We start from the raw sequence: 19,965 nt of genomic DNA, 5'->3' as shown, positions 1-19,965 counted from the left end.
TTCGTCTCTCTCGACAAGACGCCGTGCTTTGCGTCTCGAAGGGCCTTTAGATGCCAATACCCGCTTGTCCTGGGAAGAAAAAATGGAACAGTTTGCCGCAAAACGAGGAGAAAAGAAACGGCTGCGCTGCGAAGAGTTCGAAAAAATGAAAGGTTCGTGAAAAGGGCACACACTTTCTCGTAGAAAGAGAAGAAACATGCACTTTTGTCGAAAACGTCCTTGCCAATGGAATATTCTCGGGTATCGGGAAACGGCGATAGGTTACACCAGAGTAATTTGTAATTCCAAACTGGGTTAGATTGCTTTTGGGCAACGCAAAGGTTGCGTCGAATCGTCCAAAGACTGGGCAACCTTTTCTGTATCGAACCAACGAAATATTTTTACAACAAAGAAGGCGTAAGAATCAACTGGAATGAGAAGCAGATTACTTTGAAGCGTGTAACTTTCAACACCTTTCCTTGCAACAAGGCTGGGGATTCTAGGACACCAATTTTATGCCCAAATATGGACAAAAGTAAGATCGAACGTGCACGCACGGGAAAATGCGCGAGCTACGTTACATCCAAATAAGGAATTTTTTAAACTCAAAACACCCCCGGTCTGAAGCAGAGTTACACGCTTTAAGGACATGAGCTTCTGCTGGAATCCAATATATCCGGTACAAATTCCGAACTTAGACCAAATGGAAAAACTTTGCAATAGAAAAGGAAAGAAGAAAACATGCACAAGCGTTTCTTATGCATGCACCGCACCACCGCAAAGGAATGGAAGAAAGCCGCGGAAATACCAAAGGGCAACTGTTTCGCAGCTTGCCATGGAAAACATGGGTGCCGACAAAATGGTGTTCTTTTCTTCCGAATCGACGAATTTTGTCGGTCTTTTCTACAAAAGCATCGCTGCCGTCTTCGATTTGGTTGAGCAGGCCTTTGTTTGTTTCTTCTAAATCCTGAACTGCGTCCTCGGTATCTTCTACATCTTCGAGATGGCTTACTTAGTCATCGAGGACAAGATCTATTTTTGAATGCAGAGCATCTATATTTTCATCTAAAGTGGCCTCTGCGGACCTCTGTGCCCTTTTCCACACCATTTTTTTCTCCAAATTTTGTACACCCGCGATGAGCCAATTCCAAATCTTTTTCGAACAGAGGCGGCAGGCTTATATCCACACAAGGTGACGATTTCTCGAATTCCTTCCAAAGAGAGCTCTCTTTCTTTGGCATATTTTTGTTGGATTAACTAGTATTTTTTGGTGGTTTGGGTGTTGCACTTGCAGTACTTCGCAGGATCCTGCAGGATCCTGCACAGATTTTTAGAAAAAAAAACTTGCAAAGTATTTCCGTGGCTTTCCTCCTTTCCTTTTTGGGCGGTGCGGCGCCCTCCGCACACCACCTTGGTTGCTCCTCGAGAACAAAACTCTGCACGCTGCTGGAAATTACAGGAGTTTGAAAACTGTGCTTGGCATTATTTATGCACACGCAAAATCTTGTTTCACGTTGTCAAGGTTTGTATAAAAAATTCCGTGCTCGTTGTAGATCGCAATGTTTTTCTGAGGTACCCTAGTTTTATCAAAGCATGAAGGGAGATATCTCAATGCAAAGATACCTTCTTCATCGACCTTATATCCAGCAATCCCTTGTTGAAAATGGTTTTATATTAAAGGAAAATGTTTTTGGGTAAATCTGGATGTTTATCAAAGAAGCTATTTGCTATGTCAAGAGTTCTTTTTGTGTTATAATCATGACATGCCCCTCGATGAAAAGCAAAACATCTAAAAAGACAGACTATCATTAAAAGTATTGAGAGATAACAAACCCTTTTTGTTGCGTAACCAAGCCAGCAAAAACCCCGCCCCAACATGCAAAGGCGCCTGAGAATTTTCAATGACTTTTATTTCAACCATGAGATCATGTTCAAACAACCATTTGGTTGTCGGCGCTTCGATTTTTTCGCCTCCGAGGCAATTCGCTTCCTTGCTTCCACCCATTGTTTTGTCTCGTTCAACTTGTTAAACCAAGGGCTTCCCTTATATTTAAAATAGGTTATCTTTTTATCTGTTTCTTGTACATGCTTCGAAGTTCATAAGCACAAGTGTACTTTATTGACAAACTTTTGCGTACTTTTTGTTCCCATAATACTATTTGCTAACTTTTGTTTCATACCAAGAAACCACCATTTCGCAATCAAACTTTCATAACGAGCCGGTAACTTTAGTTCAGGAGCAAACCCCGTTAAAACATCAGCCTCCTTTGTTTCGTCATGAAGGGCGTTTCGCTCCTCGTAATGCATCCAATGAAAAGGGTCAAACATTTCCAGCCCCTTGGGCGTTTTCGTGTTTCTAATTTTTTTTTTTGGTTTCCAGCCAATACAAGTACAATTATCTTTCTTTAATTGAACAATTACTCGCCTCGCGCCCAACAAAATGCCACCACATCAAACACAGAACAACAGCATCTCTCTAATTGAAAATTCACACTACCCCACGGCCCGAAAATAATGTGCCGAAAGTGGGTCGACCCGCGGACCAATCCTTCGGGAAGCTGTTCTGTTTCCAAGTAGTAAAATCGGACAAAAATTGTTTATTATTTATTATTTATACATTTATTTATTTATTTATTTATTTAAAACATAGCAAATACAATGGCAAAAGATAACATGAGACTAACTAACAAATTACACAAACACACACACAACTAAGAAAGGTTGGGCCACAATGCGTTAAATTGTTTCACAAGGTTTTTTTTTGTTGCATTACAGCGAAGAGGGTCAATCTTTCTACTCAAGCGCAAAAGAAAACCCTCAAAGTCCGGAGTGCCACTTCATAAACTTGTGGCAAAAATATGATATTTGGCCAGGATATGATAATAATTAAGTACTTCCTGGTTTCTTGATGGTGTAAACCATACAAAATAACGCTTTCCGATAAAACTAGCTCTTGATGAAATCTTTTTATGCCACCAAACAGAAAATCAATTGGCTACATTACTTGCTGTCAACGTTAACATGTGGTTGCGTGATTGGCTATCAAGGTTACATAATGTACAAATATCATTATTTGCTATGCCCGCTCGAATAAGCTGGATGGCCTAGGTGGAACATTATGAAGAATATCATCTGAAACATAATTAGTTTTGGTTCTTTCAAGATACGGAAAGGGAGCAGATATAGACATTACGGAGGTTTGCCACACTAAAAGCCACTACACAAAATTCTGTTCTCAGCGGTGGGTACTGCGAAGTACTTACGCAGCAGAGTGGAGTATGCGGTAACCTTAGATTGATTACATCACGAAGTTCACTCTTCCACGCAGCAGGCAAAGATGTGAAGAAGCCATAGTATATTGTGAAGGTGGACTCAAAGTTATGTTTCGCTTTTAGCTCTATTATTGACAGAAAGCGGCGATTCTCTTTGAGAACGCCATTAGCACACTTTATTCCTTTTTCATACCAAGAACTAACAAAAATTGATTTGCGATCTAAAAAAAATATTCCGGGACGAAAAAATGATGTGGTTTTTTTTTAAGGCCGGGCGGAGGGAGCTGATCGAGGCCGAAAAAACTGTATCATTTTTACTCCGACTATACTACTGTGCTTTTCAGGGCCAATGAAACGAAATCATTGAAACCACAGAACAAAACAGTAACTTTTAAGCACCCAGTTGGCCGGAAGCAAACCAGTTGTATTTGCAAAGGCAGCAGAGACTACTAGGATAAAAATCAAAGACTGCTCGATCAGGAGGGATCTCAATGGAAGCGCATATGCATTAAGTAACCACTGCGTCCCATTGCCCCCTTTTCAGGCTATCGTGTTTCTTTAGTTAACTTGATTCCTTTTTTTCCTAAAATTCAACAGTTTCCGTTTGCCTTTGCGTAAATTTTATCTCTACCGACAGCATAAGAGAAATTCAAAATGACTTACTTTGAACCCGTAGATGGAGTTACATGTATAGGGTAACGTCCGTTACCGTCTCTAACTTGAAGGCAGAAATGGTCATTTTCAACATAAAGTCGGAAAGAATGACGAGCTGACCAGTCACCATAAACCGGTTGATTCGAATGGGTCAGCCTTTTGATCCACACGCAAATGGTCAAGTTTTTAGAACGGATTGGAAAAGCAAGGGTTTCAGCAAAGGTTCCAGTGCTGCCGTTCAAGAACAGAACTGTTTGGCCATCTTGCTGGGTGAACATTGCAGCTCCACGTAGACTACAGAGAAAATGAAAACAACCCAAGTTTTCTTAGATTTTGCCTCGCTTGTCACAGAAATTTCACCAACCAATTACAAGATTGCGTGACTTTGAGCCTTAAACTCGTTTTAAAATGTTATCTGATCGAGGAAAATGATATTTCTGACAGATGTAGCCTGCGAAATTGGCATAAAGAGATATTTTGCCGGCACGGACCAGACGACTGCCTGGTGGGGCTTATGGGTAATTTGTCGCACGAGTAGTGAACTGTTAGGGATTTGAATCAGCCTAGGTTCAGCTTTCATCGCCTACGTTTTTGTTAACTTTCCCCCTTAGCCTCCATAGGGTTTGGAGCTCGAGAATACGTCCTCTCATTCCCGAAGGGTTTTGGGTTTTCTTATCCGACAGGTGCCCAGTGTACTTTTCCTGTAAAAAGTTTTTAGCAGGTCAGAACCATCATCAAGTATGCTAAATACTAACGTATTGTTATGCTGGAGTGGAGTTTGCATGAATATGGCAAGCAAAATAAACCGCCTTGTGGCGCTTGTTGTCCGACATGCCCATGTATCTACACAGTTGTGTTGTGATTGAGTTAGTTGTGTTGTGTCTGATTGGGTAGTGGAGTCAAAATTGCTTTGTAGTAGTGGACTACCATTCAAGGTTCATCGAAATATTAAGCATAACCGAAATAACAAGTTAGCCAGTCTGAGAGTGCTTTTTAAAAGCTGAATTCTGCATTTGCCCAATTGGCTATTTCACAACAATTAGAGAGTGATAATAATTGACAATTCACCTCAGCCAAGTTTGAAGGGTTTAAAGTAAAGCATAGTTTTAAGCATACTACATCACGTCCACGTCACAACCAGGTGAATGGTGCGAACGTTAAAAAAAAAAAAAACAACCATATCTAGCGTTTGTGGCCTACAGTGCATCTTTGTTGGTTACACTGGAAAATCTCGTCCATTTAAGCCCGGTAAAACGAGAGCGTGAGTTGACGCTCTCGTTAGGCCAGGAACTCTCATCCACTCTCGGATACTCTCATCGACTCTGGAGAGCTGTCATCTAATTTGAACCAGCTCAAATTTTTCATGAGAGTTTGCGAGAGTTTTAATTAGTTTCGTTTGGCCGTGCACAAAAGTTTGAGCGAGAGTTTTGAGGTCAGCAGTGAACGATTTTTTTTTTCCAGCGTGCTCAGATAAAAAAGGAAAAAAAAAACAATATGACGTCGGATTCTAGGACAAAGGGCAACACCAAGACTGAATATACCGGCTGGCTAGTCGCCATATTTACGTCAGAAAGGGTTTTTTCCAGGGTTATTCCCAAGCTCTCTCTTTTGTTTGCGCGTGAAACTCTACCTCTACTTTGGCCAACTCTCGATCACTCTCATCGACTCTCGTGAGCTCTCAAGAGTTTCAACTGTCATCAACTCTCGCTCTAGTTTGGCCAGGGCTTTACAGCGTTCATGAAATGTTTGTAAATTCTAAATTTACCGACTTTTTATAAGAATTCAAATCTTGTCTGTAAACTCATTCTTGCAGACAGTTTTAAACAGTTTGTGTGATATATTCCTTTCTAGAATGTATATGAAATGGTTATAAATTTTAAAGTGCTACTATGACCAAAAAATCATTTTTCATTTTTCTTTGGATTTCAAAACTACTAAACAGTAAGTGACCTTCGTTTTAAGCCTTGATTTTAAAAAGATACCCGTTAATTTGAAGTGGAATTTTCCTATTTAATGGTCCGCCATTACTAACTTTAAAATCTTGAGACAGCTGGATCGAGGAGGAAATTTCGTCAAAGACTCAATAGTTTAAGAATGCAATGCGTGTTTACGCGGCCGAATTAATATGCGGCACGGGAGTTTCGGGTTTTCAACTTTACATGTATAACACGCTGAAATTTTAAGTTAGATTCAATGACGTCACTTTTCCCTGAGAACCAATGGCTGACCGTGAAATCAAAAACTTACACTCAAAGAAAACAGCCTTTGGGTAAAAATTAAAGCGCATAATTTTGCCAGTAAAGTGTTAAGCAATCACACTTTCAAAATCGGATGAAAAAAAGGAAGTACTATTTTGATCATCGTAGCACTTTAACTGCTGCATTGTCGTTAAGAAAAAGACCCTAATTCAGACTGGTCACATGTCTCCCAGAATCTGGGAGGTTCACCAAATCTGTGGTAGGGGAGGGGTGGGGATGTAGGCATTGTCGGCATTGCGAAGAAGGGAATCAGCACGCAATAGATTTGTGGCCAGATGACCAACGACATAACGTTTGACGGCGGTATTTTATGTACCACACATATGGAAATCGACGTGAAAGGCAAATTTGTGGCCAAGTCGATCGGGCGCCACATAAAATATACTCGCGTCATTCAAGTTTTCACCCGTGTGAAGGGCCGGATCAACAAAGAATATTTATAGTTTGCCGCAATTTTAAAGAAGAGAAAATTTTATCGTGCAAGAAAATAAGCGAAACGTTTATCCATGGGAAACGAACATGTTCAGCGATTAGACGGTGTGGTGTTTTTTAGTTCCTATGTCATGGATATCGAATTCAAATCATCGAATCAAACTGTATTAACATATGCAGGGAGAGTGTCGACAACCCTGCCTGACGTAACATGCAGGTATCAAAACCTATAGGTTTCCACGGCATTTAACGCTGGTTACCGCTAACCACTGATGCTTCGAGCAGTCCGGGCCTGGTTGTAGTGTGAACCTTAAGTTGAATTAAGCTTTCGTGCGATTTTAAGTTGTTTCAAATGAAGATACCAATTCCGCACTGCTCATTTTATAAGTGGTTCAGCATGGAGAACACATCAACAGACATTTTACTGGGGTAAAATGATAGTCAGAGGAAAGGGAGCAGCAACAGTTCTCGCAAGGAGGCAAAACTGAAGTCAAATCCATGACCGGCAACTCTCTGGTGATAGGTTTAAAAAGTTTAATTAAGAATACTGGCTGCCTTACGTTATTTGTTCGTCCGTCCCATCGAGCCTCCAGTGGAAATTGATTTCTGAAAATTGAAAGAAAGATTGCGTTTGTATGATTCAGGACAAGAATTGAACGTTAAATTTTGGTAATGTATCCATCCTTCTTTCACGTAAGTTGAAGAACAGTTGAAAGTTTTCAAAGCCCTCAGGTTACTTACTCCTCTCGCCTAAAAAGTTTCACTTCATGAAACAATATGTAGGACACAAATCTTATGTATGGAGAATCTGATACGAAAATCATATATTCAAACTGAGGATACCGAACGATCTTTTTAGGCATAAGTTCGTTGTAGTAAACGAACCCTGGAAGTCGGTTCTTGTTCTGAGCCTTCTTGCTCAGAGCGCAAAATAACTGCAGTTAGCTCAATCCATAACAGGCTATAATTTTACACCAGGCTCAATCCTCGACACTGTCACTGCATTTAATTGAATGAGCCCATGGCTTCTTTAAAGGCGTAAGAGAACAGAGATAGCAGGGAAAGCTCCATACAGCACACTAGGAAGATAAAGATCTTGATGGTGAGAGTTTTGAGCGGATTTCAGACTGGAAAATAGCACCGGCGCACACAATAGCCGGGATAAGTGAGATCTACGAACAGCTACTTCCAACAAAACTGTACAACGCAAGGAAGACCAAAACAAGCGAAGAATCGGACGTCAGATGCAGGATGTGTGGAAAGGCGCAGAAGTCTATCGCACGTGTGCTGTCAAGTTGCAGTGCATTGGCATACAATGCATACTTAATTGCCCACTCCCCATAGGGGCTTTTCAGGGCCAATGAAAAAATCAACGAAACAACAGAACACAACAACAACTGTTAAGAATCCCAACTGGCCGGAGGCAAACCAGCTGGCTATTTACAAGTGCAGCTGGGAAGTTGCACCAGGGACTACCATGAACAAATTCAGCAAGTGGTCAGAGTGGGTCTTGAACCCGGGATCTCCGGATCTCAAGGCAGGCGCCCAAACCACTAGGCCACACTGCCTCTGCCATCAGTTACATGTAGCATGCATAGACGAAGTATATATCAAGACACAACGGAGCACTCAATATACGTTTCTTTGAGCTGCTGAAGGACTACCAACTGATAGAGGCCGTTCCACCTTGGTACTCAGCAACACAACCTAAGCCGCTTTACCAAAATGATCAAGTGACGCAATATTGGGATGTACCAGTATATGCAGACCACACGGAGGTGTGAGCTAGCAGAGTGGACGCGAGGATTGTTGATAAGGAGAGGAAGACAGTATCCCTGTTAGAGAGGAGCTGCCCTTGGATTGAGAACCGGAAAAAGAAGGACGAGGAGAAAACCTGCAAGTACGCCCCACTACGATAGGAAATCAAGAAGCAGTACCCAGGCAAGCTACAAGATCACTCAAATCAACATTATAATGGATGTACTTGGTGCATGTTCTAAGGGACTGAGTAGTAGTGTGAGGGAAATACTAGGAGCAAAGTGAAGTATAGATGTCCTAGGACGGATGCTGATGTCTGTCTTAAGTCGTAGCCTGAACATTGCCAGAACTTATAAGGTCTTGTGCTCGATTAAGATGCTCAAACACCCGTTGCATCAACCGGAGCTCCAGATTAAGCATAGACCATTTTAAGACTTCTAAAATTTAAAATTTAATTTTTAAAAAGATATTTTTTAATTTTTAACTGATTTTCTTTGTTTATCACACGATTTTATTGTAAAATTATACGCAGGCTAGTCGCGGCTTCCCGCCTAGCTACTTGTGTGTTTTTCAATTTTATAGCTGGCATTGAGATGTGACATACTGCCAATGATTATGATAATAATAATAATAATAATAATAATAATAATAATAATAATAATAATAAATGATTGATAATAAAAAAATTCAAAATTCTATAAAATTACGAATTCCATGATGCAGAGATATTGAAATCATACAATCGAATTATACTAATGACGGCTAAACCAGTGTCCATAAAACGCCCCGAGTATAAAAACATATAGACCGTGTATCGCAAATAATTATCCACACTAGCTACATTTATTTTACAGTCTAATGATTGCTCTATCTTGCTACGAAACGGCGTTCGCCTCTAACGCATGCATGTACCGATCTTAAGAGTTCAAACGAAATCTGTGTCCTGAGCCAAGTGATTACAATATGATAAGGCTCGGTATCTTTGATAAGGCTCGGTATCTTTCAGGGCTATTATCTATAATAATAATAATAATAATAATAATAATAATAATAATAATAATAATAATAATAATAATGTTAATAATAATAATAATATTAATAATAATAATAATATTAATAATAATAATGATGATTTATTGACAGTATTTCTACTTGGTAGCTTTACATCCGTCATATTAACTAAGAAACTAACTACTTAAAATCTAATTACAAACGTAATACACACAAGACATCTTATGAGGTTCAACTTAAGAGGTTCAACCTAAGCGCGTGCTGGCCCTGCTCTTTAAAATTTTAAAACAATCATTTTTAAAAGCATTACAGTCTGGACACCGCCTTACATTTGCGGATAGGGTATTGAATAAAGTTGATAATAAGTCCTGGAAAGTACCCTACATTAAGGAAATATCTATTACAGACGCATTACTAGAGCGCAGTGTGTGTTGGGGATTGTGCATAGGCAATTTCAAGTATTCGGGCCAAGCTTCACTAAAAAGAGCTCGGTGTCCAAACTTAAGAATGCTAAGTTGAGTATTTTCCAGCTTAGGTAGCCAGCCAAGCTCAAGGACGTCTCTCTTCGAGCAGAAACGATTTAAGACAAAACCGGCAGCAGCATTCTGAACACGTTGTACTCTTTTCTGCAAAAATGCGTGGAGTGGGGATAGGTGACTGAGTCATTAAACTTGAGTTTAGATAAGAGGAGGCTTTGAACAAGAGACTTCTTACAATTAGTCTTTTGCGGTGTCACATTCTTGATCTTTCTTAGAGAGGCTAGCACTTTATAGCATGATGACGTGACCTCATTTATATGTTCTGTCCATTAAGGTCCTCACCAAGCCAAGTTCCTAACAACTTAATTTCTACCCTATCGACTGTCTTATCTTTCAGGGTGAGAGGTGGAGTGTATCTGTCAAAATTATGCATTTTGGACATATGCTTAGTGGTAAATGCTGTGTTATTGCGTGTCTTTTAAACACAATCGAGCACAACGACTTTATCTTACATTTCGACAACATGGCTGCTGTTGCACTCGTGCTTTTTCGACTTAGTTATGATTAATCGTTTTGTATTCACTTATGAGCAACCTTAAACAAAGCGATTGCTTTTAGTAGAATAACAAGTGTTCCAAATTCATGCTTGGATTTTCATGCGCAATCTTGTTTCTCCGGTCAACTAAAATGAATCATTTGGGATGAAACCTCTCCCACGGCATTCACTGTCTTGACCGTCCCTCCCTTACTATCCAGTAACCTCAAACAAAATGTAACCCCAACCCCCTCCCTCGAATTGAGTTTGACATATAACAACAGTAAGCTCTCTCCGAATATTCAAATTTCCCGCTGATGAGGCAATCGGCGATTTTGAATTTCCCTCGTGAATTAATGAGTCTTTATTTGGGTGCTAAAGCTATTGTTTCAAAACTTCCTTTTAAGGCAATATTTCAGGCAACGTCAAACAAAAGCTATTGTCATTGAATTTGATCCGCTTTTCTTGATATGCAGTTCACTTAAGTGTGATGCATTGCTTTTATGTAGAGAGCCCCAAAAAGATATTGCATTGTGGGTGTTACAGCCCGTACTCGTTCTGGAAGAGTGATAAAGAAGCCTGAGAGACTGGATCTATGAATAGTTATACTAACCCCACCCTAGTGTGTAGGACTTAGAGTGTCATGTGACTTTCGTTTTTTCCCGCTCTTGTTATCGAAGGTTTTTGTACGTGGTAGCATTTCACTCGCATACATCCCCTTTGTAAATCGATGTGTAGCCGAGTCCAGTGGATTAAAGTTGTGTTACGCTTCAGTGTCTCGTCGTAAATCCTAACATGGTCCTTCACAGCCGGAGTCAATGAGATATTTCAACAGTAAATTTGTAATTCTTCGCAAGGTCATCCATCAGTTGCAACCACATGGCCACCGGTTCCTCGAGCAAAATGGAAGACTTATCTCAACCCACAGTCGACCAAATTCGCGAAATGCTTGGAAAAAAGGGATTGCCGACTACTGGAAAGAGAAAAGTCTTAGTGGAAAGGTTAGTGAACGCTCAGCATGATTCGAAGTCAGATGTTATTGCACCAGAGTTAAAGGAAGGTTCGAATTTAGCCGAGGCTTCGAAGGAACCTCTTCAAGTGAAAAGTGAAGTTGAAATTCAGGAGGTTAGTTCAATTAGACGTAAAGCCAGAGCCTTGCAAATGGATATGGATGCGTTGATTCAGGATATTTTGTATCTAAGTCAAAATGCGAGCAACAAAATCAAAGTGCAGTTGAGAATTGAAAGGCTAACTGTGTACCGTGAGAATTATCTTCAACTGAGAAATGTATTAATCGCACTTGTTGCAGAGGATATGATTGAGGAGGAACTCCGAAGATGGGCAAAAATTCTGAGTGAAGTACATAAAGCTGTGGATGCTGCTCGTGAATTCCTAAATAAAGATTGCGATGTGGGAGATCACTCCTCGAAGGATATTGCATACAGTGACAGTCGTGTATCCTCAAATCTGAAATTACCGAGAATTGAGTTGCCAAAGTTTAATGGCGATGTGTTGAAATTTCAAAACTTCTAGGATCAGTTTGAAGCTGCAGTGCATAACAATGTTGATTTACCAAATGTTCAGAAGTTTACTTATCTACGCTCGGTGCTAACTGGAAATGCCTTGAAAGCAATAGACGGATTTGAAGTAACCGGAGCAAATTATGAAGCAGCTGTTGAATGCCTTAAACACAAGTATGAAAGAAAACGTATGATCATCTCATTTCTAGTGAAATCTGTCATCAAGAGGGAAGCTAAGTCAGTTGTTAATGCATCCTCCCTCAGAGATCTCTATGATACCTTTATGAACAGAACTAGAGCTTTAGAGGCTCTTGGAGAAGATCCAATGAGCCATGGATGTATTTTGTTACCCCTTTTTGAGACCAAGTTACCACCTCAGTTGTTGGAAAAATGGGAGTTGACACTTGCAGACAATCAAGAAGATGAAATAGGCCTTGAATTGTTCTTTAAATTTCTTAACTGACAAGTTGTGTCCAAAGAAGCAGGAGAAAGAAGTTCAAATGGGAACATCACCCCAGGCAATCACAGTTTTGATAAAGGTAAAGAAAACTGAAGCAAATCCCAAAATGGGTGGTGCGAATTAGATGTATACTGCTTTTGCACTACTTGGTGAAACACGCCCTCCAACACAGCCAAATTGTAATTTCTGCAAGGCAGATCATGACTCACAAAATTGCCCAATGTTTAATGAAAAATCACTTGATGGCAGATGGAAACTAGTGCAAGAGAACAAACTGTGTTTCAATTGTTTAAAACCTAGCAACCACAAGCACTTCTCGAGAATTTGTCGCCATCCTAAGTGTTCTGTAGCGAATTGTGGTCACCGACATCACTGGTTATTGCATGGGCAGCAGTCAGTTGTGACACCTCGGCACCTAAGCAACACTAGTTAAAGTGGATTGGCTTCAACTAAGCCTGCATTACCTATGAGAGAAACACTCCTACAGACAGCATTGGCCAGGTTAATTGTTAAGGGTCAAGAAATGACAGTCCGTGTTTTACTAGATTCAGGGAGTCAACGTTCGTATATACGAAAGATCATTGCAGAGGCCCTTGACCTGCAAGGTCCCTCAGAGCTATTAAGTGTCGCAACTCTAGGTGGGGAAACCAGCGAAACGCAGAGATTCCAAAGAGTGAAACTCACCCTTTCACCAATTAAGGGAGATTCAAAGGTGGAGATAGAGGCCCTTTCTATTTCCAAAATTTGTAATCCTCTCGGGCCATTACAGATGGACTTCTAGAAGAACTCTCATCTTCAAGGCTTAACTCTTGCAGATAGTTATCCTTGTGGTTCAGTTCAAGTAGATGTTCTTTTTGGTGCAGACCACTACTACTCATTTGTGACTGGGGTCTGTAAGAGAGGTAGTTCCAGTGAGTCACTTGTTGCTGTGGAATCTTACCTCGGCTGGATTGTCACGGGACAAGTAAACCGCCAATCAAGGCAAACTTCATCCATGCTAACAGTTGTAGAAAACGGTGGAGTTAACGAAACATTGAAAAGATACTGGGAACTGGAATCAATTGGTATTGCAGAGATCGAGGACCCTGTTATGTTACAAGAGGAAGAATGTGCTGTTGCTGACTTCAATAGAGGATTGAACTTTGATGGACATAACTATGAGGTGCGACTACCATGGAAACGAGATCCTCCAAAGCTAGAAAGTAATTATGCACAAGCTTTGAGACGCCTGGAAAGTGTTGAAAGAAAGTTAAAGCAAGACAATGTATCCTCATAGCTGGTAATATCGAAGTCCAGAGTCGCGCCCATTAAGAAGGTGTCACTTCCAAGGCTGGAACTTTTAGCAGCAGTTGTAAATGCCAGGTTGCTAAAATTTGTTGTAGGGGCTTTGCCAATGAAGGTGGCTAGGGTTGTGTGTTGGTCAGATAGTATGGTGGCACTGCATTGGATAAAAGGGCAGAGTTCTTCCTGGAAGCCATTTGTTGCCAATCGTGTGGCTGAGGTACAGTCAACATGGTATCCTGAGTGTTGGAGGTATTGTGGAAGTAAGGAGAATCCTGCAGACTTGTTGACGCGTTGGTTAAGCTGTAGTGATATGATTTCAAGCACTTTGTGGTGGAATGGGCGCCAATGGATGTCTTCGCCTTGTGAACCACTACCTGCTCAACCCGAAAACGAAGCTGCTCCCGCCGAAGCTTGCGAGGAAAAAAGAACTACCCATGTGTATACAGTAGTCGTTGCAGAACCACTGATTGATATGTCACGCTACGGGGCGTGGTTAAAGTTGATTCGAGTAACTGCTTATGTATTGAGAGCGGTCAAATTGTTTAAGACTAAGTCTAGGTCTTGTGAAAGGGAACTGTCGGCGGACGAGGTGAGGCAAGCCGAGATTAAATGTTGTATGTGGGTGCAGGAAGTGCTCTACAAAGAAGAATTCGAGAAACTGAAAGCTGGAGAGGTACTTCCCAGTAACAGCCGCCTTCTGAAACTGGACCCTTATTATGACAGAGATGATCAGGTATTAAGAGTTGGTGGGAGACTACAGTTTGCTGATCTTCCCGAACGGAGCAAGCATCAAATAATCTTGCCTCACGGACATCCTGAAGTTGCCAAGATGGTGCAAGATGTACATAAGAACATGTTGTATGATGGTCCAGAAACGGTATTATCAACTTTAAGGCAGAAAGTTTGGCTAACTCAAGGAAGACGTGAGGTTAAACGTGTTTTCAGAAGATGCGAAGCTTGCCAAAGACAACGAGTTGGACCTTGTGCCCAGAAAATGGGTCAGCTGCCAGAGGAGAGAATTTCCTGTTCACGAGCTTTCGCGCATGTTGGAACTGATTTTGTGGGACCACTGTATGTGAAAGAAGACTTAAACATTAAGAAAGCATACGTGTGCATTTTCACATGCGCATCATCTCGTACAGTTCACCTGGAACTTACACATAGTTTGACAACTGATGAGTTCCTTCAAGCTTTTAGTCGCATGACGAGTCGCAGAGGTCTTTACCATACAGTGTGGTCAGACAATGCACAAACCTACAAGGCTACTACTACTGAAAGTCAAAGAATGTGGAGTACGCTGGATCAAGATCAAATCAAGTCAGAGTTCTCATCACGAGGGATCAAGTGGAAATTCATCACAGAGCGTTCCCCATGGAGAGGTGGATGGTGGGAACGATTTCGCAGAGCGATAAAAGAACCACTGCGTAAGGTCCTTGGAAGGGCCCTTCTCACCTTTTCTGAGCTAAACACGTTGCTGGTCAGAATCGAAGGTATCATTAACTCGCGGCCGTTGACCGCAGTAAGTGATGATTGCAGAGACCCGTTACCTATTACACCTGCCCATCATGCAATTGGTAGGCCAATTAACCAGTTACCGGAAAGGGAAAAAAGTAGCTTAGAGGCGACCAGTAAGAGGGCTGTCGAAAGGCATCTCTACCTGCAGAGACTATTCAATCACTACTGGAAGGGTTGGAAACAAGAGTACCTACGTCTCCTATCGGTAAAAAACAGTGGCGTAAAGAGATCCCTTCTATTCGAGTAGGCGACATTGTACTTATTTCTGACGACAATGTGCCGCGCACCAAATGGCCGTTGGCTAAAGTTGAAAGGGTTTATCCAGGTAACGACGGGCTTGTACGGACCGCTACAGTTAGAGCGCATAACAGTTTCTACAACAGACCCGTTCAACGTTTACACAAGTTAGAGATTGAGTCAGCAGCTTCACAAGTAAGCCCGGAAGCAGAGGATCCAGTCCATGGTGGGGAGAAGCCACAAACGAACACTGTTCATGCTGCAAGTATACCTGTTTCCAAGCCTAAATTGAGCGTTGTCCTCCCCGAAAGAGGACAAGGTGGGGAGAATGTTACAGCCCGTACTCGTTCTGGAAGAGTGATAAAGAAGCCTGAGAGACTGGACCTATGAATAGTTATACTAACCCCACCCTAGTGTGTAGGACTTAGAGTGTCATGAGTGTCGTAGCAATTCCCTCGTATACATCCCCTTTGTAAATCGATGTGTAGCCGAGTCCAGTGGATTAAAGTTGTGTTACGCTTCAGTGTCTCGTCGTAAATCCTACCTAACAGTGGGATTGGGAAAAAAGTTACAGTAATAGGTGATCGCATGGGGCCGAGTAAGGATTAACATCAAGCGTAGTTTCGGAAGTTGCATAAATAGTAAAATTTTCTTTTATTAGAAGGTCAAAAACGAACGCTGCTTCTCAATATCATAGGAAGCCATTTCAGTATTCAGTTAGTAGAAATGTCCCAGTTGCGCTTGGCACTTTTTTTTTAATTTGGAGTACTATTTTTCAGGACTTCTGTGCACTTCCTTGACTTTTCGGATAAAATCGTGCATTTTTTTGCATTTTTTGCAACAGTTAATTAAGCTCTTTTTCCAATTTTCCACATGTTTAGAGAATCCTGATTAGCATAAATTGCTATTTTGCCGTCACGTAGCAGAGGCCTAGTTGTGAGCGGTAGGCGCTTGGAGTGCCACGGGATCGTGGTTTGTATTTGGCAATCGTTTAGCGAGTGAGGCATTCTACGGTTAACCTTCGCCGCGTGCACAAGTCCTGTTTGGTTTTTTTGTCCTATCGAGCTGAATTAGTGTTTAATGCCTTCATTAGACGGTATACGATAGCGTTTATTTACATTGTAAGTAGTGTCTTTTAATTGGAATTCCCTCGAACCCCGAGGGTCGCACCACTGCCACCTCCTGGGTTTTTTAGGGGTTTTCGTGTCCGGCTCTGGTGCATTGCTTTTCTCTTTACTTTAGAATTGATGTATCAATATTGTTGTATCTATTCGAATGCTTGATGCACGGCGGCTTGGGTGGCCAACGCCCCCATGTATCACCGAGCTTGAGTGTCCGGTTGAGTAGTGGAGGCAAAATCAATATTTTGTCTTCTGAACGCTTTCAGTAAGCCGAGTTATTCTATTATCATAGACCTGCATAATTAATTAAACCTTGTCGCCTGACTGTCGTAATGGAAATGCCCCTGTAATTATCACTGTTCAGTGCACCTGCTGACGAAAACTTTGTTTGTGACATAGTTAAAAGAGAGGATGTGACATAGTTAAAAGAGAGGAATGGTTATGAAACCCGACAAAATTTTGGGTTGTAGGTTTTTGTTCTCTTTTTTTTTTTTTGCCTTAGTCCTGCACAAAACACAATAGTTGTTTACTCCGTACTGAAGAACTGACCAATAGAAACGTGTTGGTTACCTAATTGATGTACTTAGTGTATGAGTGCAAAACAAAAGATTGTGCACGGTCGTGGACTTTCCAACCTAAATCTTGGCGTCTTTGTTTGCTCCTTTTATGTTTGCCGAGCTTCAAAACCAGTCCCCTCTATTAACTATGTTTGTGATTATGATTGAAGCTGTTTTGATGCTTCGATGTAACTTACAAGCTTCATTGCCTAAAATTCTCGCTATGTAATCAAACAGTTGTACGGATCGATATCGACGTCCAATGCAAACCGTTTTTACGGTTATGTGACGCGGTGAGAGTGCTTTAGAATCTATGCTGAAACTGAACTGGACGGTTGAAGAGCTTCGGTTTACATATCTTAATAGAGAATTTTTGTTCGAAAAATATTGATGTTGTACTGCTATGGTCACCTTTTGAACAATTGAGGGCTAATGCTTGAACAAAAATAAGAATATTTATCACGGAACATCTGTTAGGAATAAAAAGAAATTATGAGTAACTTTCGAGCACTATATTTCTAAATTTCAAGCTTTTTTTCAAATTTTCTAGCGCTATTTAAGTACTTCTAAGCGATTTTTCCAGCGCAATCGGGACATGGCTGTATTAGCGTCATTGAACTCAAAACGTACGAGTCAGCTGAAAATTATTTAAATTTTTGCACAACAGCGCCAAAGGAATGAAACCAGGCCAACTTAAACATTTACTACATGAAAATAATAAAAGCAATTTTGCCCGGGGAAATTACCAAAATTATTGAGAAATGTCCTGTTTCAGCCAATCTTGCCCTCTTTGTTATAAATGTAGTTAGTGGCCAATTTGAAATTTTGGTTGAACGAAATCTTAAGTCCTTCTTTCTAAATCTTGATTTCCTTAAAAATGTATGCATAAATAAATAATTCTTGAGTATAGCCTAGCCTGGCGGAAGAGTTCTAGATGCGTTTCGCAGGGCGCAGTATATCTGAAGATTGAACTAATCAATAAGACATAACTTTTTCTGTGACTCATAATGCATAAATATATATATATATATATATTTTTTTTTAATACCTGTTTCGCAAGATTTTCCAGCGTACCCCGTTACACACGCGCACTCGTAGCTGTCATCCTCGTACTTTACCAAGCAAGTTGCCCCATTCTTACAAGGTTCGTTATGGCAAGGAGTCTTTAAAAAAAAACACATCATTATGATTATCGCACCTTCGCTATTAAATTCACAGTGTGAAGTAGAGAAGAGGACCAGGGTAATGAGTCAGACGTCTAGTGAATTCTAAGTGTTGGCCGATGTTGGCCTATATCACGGTCAGAGAAATTTAAATTATTTGATCGTTTCCATTTCAGACTTACAGCAGTGACTGCGTGAAAGTGATTTTGCATTCTCAACTTTTAAAAAAGTCTCAAAAAAAGTTACGTAACGTTCCCTAACTATTTCAGCTCATGCATGCATTATTAAACATATATTCCGGCTAAAATAAATGAAGCTGCTCAAATATGTACGAAAAATTTACGCTAGCTTGCTTCACGAAAGCAGTAAGTTACTTCTTTCGTGAAGCAAGCTAGCGTAAATTTTTCTTACATATTTGAGCAGCTTCAGTCGTTAAAGCCGGAATATATGTTTAATAATGCATGAGCCGACATAGGGAACGTTACGTAACTTTTTTTGAGACTTTTTTTGGGAAAATAAAGATAGCGGATGTAAATGGCAATACTTGTTCATTTTAACTAAGGAGAAAAATGGATCATTTGCATTACTCACCGTGATGCTGAAATGATGATACTGCTGGCTGGCCACAAAGTTATGCGATTCTCTGTATTTATCACTGGGCAATAGTTCGCACAGAGTTTTTTGCTTTGTAATGTCGCTTAACGCTGCGACATTGAAAGAGAGACAAGAAGAATGTTGTAGACAACTCAGTCCACAGTCTTCAAATGCATCTACCATAATTTGGATAAAAGGAGTAATGTTTAAATAGTGAAAATTGTTCATCGCAAAGTTGGCAAACGCAAACGATTGTCCTTCATCTCGCATCAGGCTTGTGGCGTTTGGTGCGTAACGTAGATTTAAAAATAATCCAAGGATCAAAATGATCCTGACAGAAAGACAGAGGGTCGACATATCATAACCAGCCATCTTGAAATTGAGGTTTCCCCAGAACTGCTTCGTAGTGAAAAAACACATCCAGGGTCAGCTGATGGCTTTAAATAATTGATCTTTAAATACCAATTTTTTTAGGTTAACAGATGACACCTGACGTTAAGGGACGTTCGACAATTTTCAGAAAAAAAAATAGTTGATTTAAATGCAGATTATTAGCACGACATGAATGTTTTCGTCCCATTGACAAGTCGTTTTTCTTTCCTTACTTAAAAGAATGACATTCCGTCAAGATTTCCTACTGTTAAATCTTCATTTTTAAATGATTTATGTGAAATATAATTCCATGCCGGGCTAGAATAAACGCAAAAGATAATTTTCACCGTTGAAAGGTACGTAGTGTTATTTCCGTGGATGAGGCACTTCAAAAGGAAATGCAAGTAATTATTTACACTACGTTCCGTTTTATTAGTAAGGGTGTAAACCAATCCAAAAGTAGAATTGTAATTTCAATACAAATATGAACTGCCTGAAAGCTCGGGAAGGCTTTGAAAAGATTTCTGTGAAAAACTGGGGTTTATTAATTTATAATGATTGCTACGGAATACTGATGTATTAATATTCTGTATAACTGACTGTAAGGGAATGAAGTTGTCTCTTTTATAGAGCTTTTTCTTTACGCTGATTGGTCCAACGCCTTCCTTGATTTTTGGTTGATCCACACCAACACAACCAAAACATCCCACATGCGATTGGTTTTTTGACTGACCCTTCATTTGATGCTAGTCTGAAGGGCTGTT

General features: G+C 40.5%; 1 protein-coding gene across 3 annotated transcripts in view; it reads right to left on the bottom strand.

Moving 5' to 3' along the window:
• Positions 1-19,235, bottom strand: part of LOC137999182 (uncharacterized) — a 31,413-nt gene extending 12,178 nt beyond the window's left edge. For all 3 annotated transcript variants that reach the window (XM_068845029.1, XM_068845028.1, XM_068845030.1), the window contains exons 1-4: positions 18,827-19,235; positions 18,121-18,235; positions 7,156-7,201; positions 3,915-4,199 (exon numbers count right to left, since the gene is read on the bottom strand). In XM_068845029.1, the coding sequence (XP_068701130.1) occupies positions 3,915-4,199; positions 7,156-7,201; positions 18,121-18,235; positions 18,827-19,201 (821 nt within the window). In that variant the 5' untranslated portion in view covers positions 19,202-19,235. The remainder of the gene's footprint in view (positions 1-3,914; positions 4,200-7,155; positions 7,202-18,120; positions 18,236-18,826) is intronic.
• Positions 19,236-19,965: the final 730 nt, after the last annotated feature.

Source organism: Montipora foliosa, chromosome 4 (assembly GCF_036669935.1).
Source record: "Montipora foliosa isolate CH-2021 chromosome 4, ASM3666993v2, whole genome shotgun sequence".
Lineage (NCBI taxonomy): Eukaryota > Metazoa > Cnidaria > Anthozoa > Scleractinia > Acroporidae > Montipora > Montipora foliosa.
The sequence above is the reverse complement of the archived record's forward strand: the minus strand, read 5'-3'. Positions and strand labels throughout refer to the sequence as shown.